The sequence below is a fragment of the Biomphalaria glabrata genome, chromosome 12 (assembly GCF_947242115.1).
Source record: "Biomphalaria glabrata chromosome 12, xgBioGlab47.1, whole genome shotgun sequence".
Lineage (NCBI taxonomy): Eukaryota > Metazoa > Mollusca > Gastropoda > Planorbidae > Biomphalaria > Biomphalaria glabrata.
This window is the reverse complement of record NC_074722.1, coordinates 36,331,621-36,337,808: the sequence shown is the minus strand read 5'-3', so window position 1 is coordinate 36,337,808 and position 6,188 is coordinate 36,331,621. Positions and strand designations below refer to the sequence as shown.

The following is a 6,188-nucleotide window of genomic DNA, read 5'->3' as shown; positions in this document are numbered from 1 at the left end:
GTCTCTTCTAAACAAAGCTCTAGAGCAGTGATTCCCAAAGTGGTCTATATAGACCCCCAGGGGTCTATGGGGACTTCCAAGGGGTCTACGGAAGTGAAAAAATAAATTGGGGATCTATGATCTGTAAATGGGGGTCTACGATAGCGGATCTTATTGAAGCATGTCGTGACTTTAAATTTCATTTCCCATTAGTTGTGCCTAAGTTAATCCTTTGAATTTTAATCGAATGAATTTTTCTCTATTATAACATTTTAAAATTGTAACATCTTATTTTAAAGCTTTATTTTATTTTGCTTCATTCTAATTTGAATTTCATCAATGAATATATATGGCCTAGAAATCACAGAAAAAAACAACACATTTGAGGTTGATGAATCTTACAAAAAATGCAGGGGGTCTACCGAAAACTGGAAAACATGGCAAGGGGTCTACGAGACTAAAAAGTTCGGGAACCACTGCTCTAGAGTCTAGATCTACATGGAGAAATGTTCCACGAGATGAGCTCCTGTCGTTTTAAGACTGAAGGCAGACGATGGTGCAGGATATTTTAATAGTTTAATTATTGCAACATGATAATTTTCGTCTTTAACTATGGACACCCCCCTCCAATAAATTTTATTTAAATCTAAATGTATCTACAACACCTGCATCATAGATCGTAAAGGGAACATTAATTTTACTTTACTACATACATAAGCAACCTTCGATGGGTAGCTATAGTACCTACATAAAACACTAAACCATAACTTACAAATAGAAAAACAAAACCTAATGAAATACTCAGAAAGACACAAAGATAGAGGCACAGTTCTTATTCAATGCGCTAGAACAAATTCATAAAAGTGCTCTTTATTCCCTATTATCATTAGAGAATGGAATGGGTTGTCTGAATCAGCCATAAAAACAGCGACTTAGCAGAGTTTAAGTCATTGATTAACCTGCATGACTAGATTGACACATGAAATTATCTTCTTTTTTTTTTTTTTTTTTTGAAATAACGTCTGTAATGTGTAAGATAAGATAATTGACATGTAACTGTTTAACTAGTGCCATATGTTGGTATAAAATCGCTATGCTTTTATTTAACTGGAATTAACATTTAAACTAGTAAGTCGTAATATAAAAAAGTAATACCAAATTAATGTCGTAATCCTTTTAATTAAATCTATTTCTCTTTCCTCCAGTTAACTTTCAAACATTCTTTTTTTTTTAATTACCATATGGTAGGCCTTAATGTTTACTGTTTACGACTTCATATTTCTGAGGGTCAATGTCGTTCTTGTTTTGGTGTTGCTTCCTATGCATTCCTTGTCCTGCTATCCAACAATAGACGGGTCAAAACCTACGGCTGGACACGTCGTTAATTGACTGGTCACGTCTGCGTTATTGTCAGTAAAGACGTACGATAGGATATCAAATAGCATCGTGTCCTTTTCCTGCAGGTGGCGCCTTCCGTCCTGCTCCGTATGGCACAGGGCGCCCCCGCAAGTGTTCATCCCCCCAGAGTTCTGAGACCCGTTCCGGTTGACGCCGAAGAAGACGGTGGTGGCGACAGCCAGGTACTCCCTTTCATTGGACATGGCGTAAGAGCCCGTCGCCCAGATGTGGGATTGCAAGGCATGATGGTAGGCCACGGTGATGTTGTGGCGGGTGGCAGGCTCCAGGCCATAGGCGTGTATAGTGTGGGTGAACTCGTGGACTAGCACGCTCAGGTAGTGGTAGTAGGGGTCTCGTGAAGTGCACAGCACGTTATCCTCCAGGATAGCCGCCCTCTTGCCCCCGAGCCCTGCTATGGTCTCGTACTTTCTGCCGTCACTCGAGCATGTATGAGAACAAGGACCTGATGAATAGACAAAAGGAAGTTAAAGGTGTGAAAGTACTTGATGATAGGAACATATTTAGTGGGTCAAAGTACATGATGATAGAATATATTTAGTGGGTGAAAGTACTTGATGATAGGAACATATTTAATGGGTGAAAGTATTTGATGATAGACAGAAAGAAGTTGAATGTGTGAAAGTACTTGATGATAGACAGAAAGAAGTTAAATATGTGAAAGTACTTGATGATGGACAGAAAGAAGTTAAATGTGTGACAGTACTTGATGATAGACAGAAAGAAGTTAAATGTGTGAAAGTACTTGATGATGGACAGAAAAAAATTAAATGTGGGAAAGTACTTGATGATGGACAGAAAGAAATTAAATGTGTGAAAGTACTTGATGATAGACAGAAAGAAGTTAAATGTGTGAAAGTACTTCATGATAGACAGAAAGAAATTAAATGTGTGAAAGTACTCGATGATAGACAGAAAGAAGTTAAATGTGTGAAAGTACTTGATGATAGACAGAAAGAAATTAAATGTGTGAAAGTACTTGATGATAGACAGAAAGAAGTTAAATGTGTGAAAGTACTTGATGATAGACAGAAAGATGTTAAATGAGGGAAAGTACTTGATGATAGACAGAAATATATTAAATGAGGGAAAGTACTTGATGATAGCAAGATATTAAATGAGGGAAAGTACTTGATAGGAAGATATTAAATGAGGGAAAGTACTTGATGATAGGAAGATATTAAATGAGGGAAAGTACTTGATGATAGACAGAAAGAAGTTAAATGTGTGAAAGTACTTGATGATAGACAGAAAGAAATTAAATGTGTGAAAGTACTTGATGATAGGAAGATATTAAATGAGGGAAAGTACTTGATGATAGGAAGATATTAAATGAGGGAAAGTACTTGATGATAGGAAGATATTTAATAGGTGAACGTACTTGATGATAGAGAGGACGATATTGAATTAGAGAACTTGAGTACTTGATGATAGGCAGATAATGAAAGGGTGAAAGTACTTGATGATAAGAAGATAATGAATGGGTAAAAGTACTGATGATAGGAAGATAATGAATAGGGGAAGGTACTTGATGATAGAGAGGAAAATATTGAATGAGTGAAAGAAAATAAATCAGAAAAAGCAAGGACTCCAATCTACCAGAACTACGATAAATCAACAATGAGATTATTGAGATAAAAGTGTATGTGTCTTGTGTTTCTGTATACTATAGTCTCATCTAAAACTATATAGATCTATATATTATTCAAAACTAAATAGGTCTACATCAAATGAATGGCAGTAATAATACCTAGACACGAAGAACCACAATCACCGTTGGCAAAGTGAGCATACTCCGGGAAGACGATTATCTTCTCCTGCGCGGAAAAGATCCCGACGGTAGACTTGGACGCCACGTTCTCGAAGATGTGCCGCGGCATATGCTGAGTCATTTTGATTAGGTCGTCTGCTGCGACTCTCAAGGCCAACTCGCTACACAGCGGTGACCCGGCAATCTCCAGCTGTACGATGGAGTGGTTGAAAGTGCTGCTGATGTGACCATCTTCAGCCAGGTAGATGTACTTGAAGCCAGGCAGCTGCTCCCCAGACCTGACCCGAAAGGAATTATGGGACGGGTCGTGGTCAATCAAGGCTGCAGCGGACACAGACCCGGAGATGTACAACACATGCGCTGTTGAAATATAGATAGTATTATTAGCTTAAAGAATAAATGAAGAGTTTTTTTTTTTTTTTATTTCAAAGGTGGAAGGAAAAAGTTGGAATTGCTTTTTAAACAAGAGGTCTTTCACCATTTTTGTTTCAGATTCATATGCGTCACTCTCTAAAAATAGATTAAGCTGTACATCTGCCATAAAGTAAATATGTCACTTCCAGACTTTTTGAATTTTCACTTCCGCTTTCTGCGTTCGTTTATTAATTTGAAATCTCGTTAATTTTGTTACCATTTTAATATTTCTTTATAGTAGAAATGTTGTTTTTTTTTCATCTTAAAAGCTTATTAAAAAAAAAATTAAAAAAAATCAGTTTCATAATACCTATGACTATCCTAAATCAATAAATAACTCCTTTTCAATACAAGCAATAAACTTAAAAAATAAATGTCCACTAAATGTTACAACAAAATCAGACCACATATGTTTCGTTGGTCTACGGTTAACAAGGGTGTCATGTGGCCAGCACAACGACCAACCGCCTTCATTTCATCAAACTTATGTCATACCCGTACCCTTTAGAGTTGCGTGGCATCCTATAAATCCCCAAGCTCATTCAATTAGGTGTGCTCGAATAGAAAATATCTTTTAACGGAACAATAAACTCATTTCCACTTTATTAATCTGGTAAAGTTATCAAGCAGCAAGACGCTATATAACATTTTCAATTCTCTATTGCAGGGATTCTCAACCAGTGGGTCGCGACCCCTTGGGGGTCGATTGCCGATTTGCCAGGGGTCGCCTAGGATTATCGAAACTATGGATTGTTATTGTCTATTCTTTTATTATGTGGGGGGGGGGGGGGTCGCGGCAGAGTTCGGAATTGTAAAAAGGGGTCGACGACCTTAAAAGGTTGAGAACCGCTGCTCTATTGTAATTGTAATATTGTTATAACTTTGTTCCCGCGCAGACACTGATGTTGCGCACCAGCGCACCGTTCAGCACGCGTGAGAAGCGACATGTTGATACGAGAAGAAGGACTGTTTAGATCCGGCTGAAGAGATCAGCAAGAGATAGGAGTCTGAGCTGTTTGGAAACTAAGGGCAGTCATTAGTGCTACCAGAGAACTGGATTCTAGGTGTTAGATAGCTAGTTTAGTTAGTTGGGTTGCGCACTTTATTAGACTGACGGTGAACATACATTTTATAGTGACGACATAGACTTTGGGTTAGAGATTAGAATAGACTTTTAATTAGTCAGTTACTGCTGTACTCTTGAGGGGATAACATCGTTATTAGTGACAGACTAGACTGCGGCCCATTCTGTAATAAATGTTTGTTTGAAGTTCACATTGAGTCAACTTGGTCATTGAGTCTGTGTTCCTGTTAGTACCTTATCTATATTTGTGACGGTGTGCATGATTTCAAGAACTTGCGATTGAAATACATCAAACAAGGTACGCACGCACTTATTATAATTAAGCATCTTAGAAATACTTCAGCTGCATTTGATATACACATGCATCCGTTACATAGGGCACACTGGGAAGTGTGTCGGGGGTCTGTATTTAGGTTTAGGTAGGAAAGGACTAAAGACTAAAGACAATACTCCTTGTGTGTTGATGGCTGAAGTCATTATTTGTATGTTCTGTAACTGTTAATAAATACATCATCTATTATTCCCCTCCTTTCGTTTGGTGATTGTTTTAGATTTATAAAATATTCATTATAATGTTCTTCAAAATCAAACATTTACTTGTAATATTTGTAACATATCACTGTTGGTATAGTCAGTAGTGTACTATAGGGTACTTTATAACAATGATGTCCAACCCTTTTTCGAACAAGCCACAAATTCCAGAAACACGAATCGGAAGCGAATGTAATAGCATTTTCTCCCCTTCTTTAAAATGTATGGATTTCCTGCACTGTGTAGCGAAGCTTCTGGGGCCCAGATTGCACCATGTCAAGGGACGAATATTGCACGCGGGCCGTAAGCTAGGCATCACTGCTTTATAAGATAAGGACGATAAGGTACAGCGCTAAGTGGACAAGCTGTAGATAAAGGACTTCAGCTGTTATGACAACTTCAAACCGATTCTTCGATCTATTTTATAGAGATTTTTATACATTTATTTCTTAGTAGTCGTACTGGCCACACAATTCCTTCGTTAACGGATGAGCCCTCAGCGCAATAACCTACATATAAAGAGGAAAAACGCCTACAGATACGACTTAAACATACTTGCCAAAATGATTGTCAGTGTGTTTGGCATTGTGTTCGTAATCCTACCAGACAAGTACCAGAACTGATGAGTGCATATCTCCAAAACTACAGTCTGTCAAGTTCCCACTGCTCCCAAGAGACGAGATTACACACTGATAATATGAAATCGGGGTTATGTGTTTCGTTAAAATATTGCGTCATCAATTATTGTGTTGATTTGTGTTCGCTTTAAAACACGAAATCATTATCGTACCAGTTGATATTGCAATAACTCTGCTCGTACGTAGACGATTCTCTTGGTAAAGAGAGCAGTTTTGAAGGACATGGTCAGCATTCTCTGGTGACACTCCACATGGGCAGATTTCACTGGTTCCAATTTTGAGCTTCCGGTACACATGTGTTGTCTCATTCGCAAATGTCTTCGATTCCGAAGATTAAAGATGAGTGCAGTGTTTC

General features: G+C 38.0%; 1 protein-coding gene across 1 annotated transcript; it reads right to left on the bottom strand.

Moving 5' to 3' along the window:
* Positions 1-1,076: 1,076 nt before the first annotated feature.
* LOC106074998 (uncharacterized) lies at positions 1,077-5,896 on the bottom strand. Its single transcript, XM_013235910.2, has 3 exons — positions 5,751-5,896; positions 3,146-3,526; positions 1,077-1,840 (listed from the first exon to the last, which is right to left on the bottom strand). Exons 1-3 carry the CDS (start codon positions 5,779-5,781, stop codon positions 1,317-1,319), a joined length of 936 nt encoding a protein of 311 aa, XP_013091364.2. The 5' UTR covers positions 5,782-5,896; the 3' UTR covers positions 1,077-1,316.
* Positions 5,897-6,188: the final 292 nt, after the last annotated feature.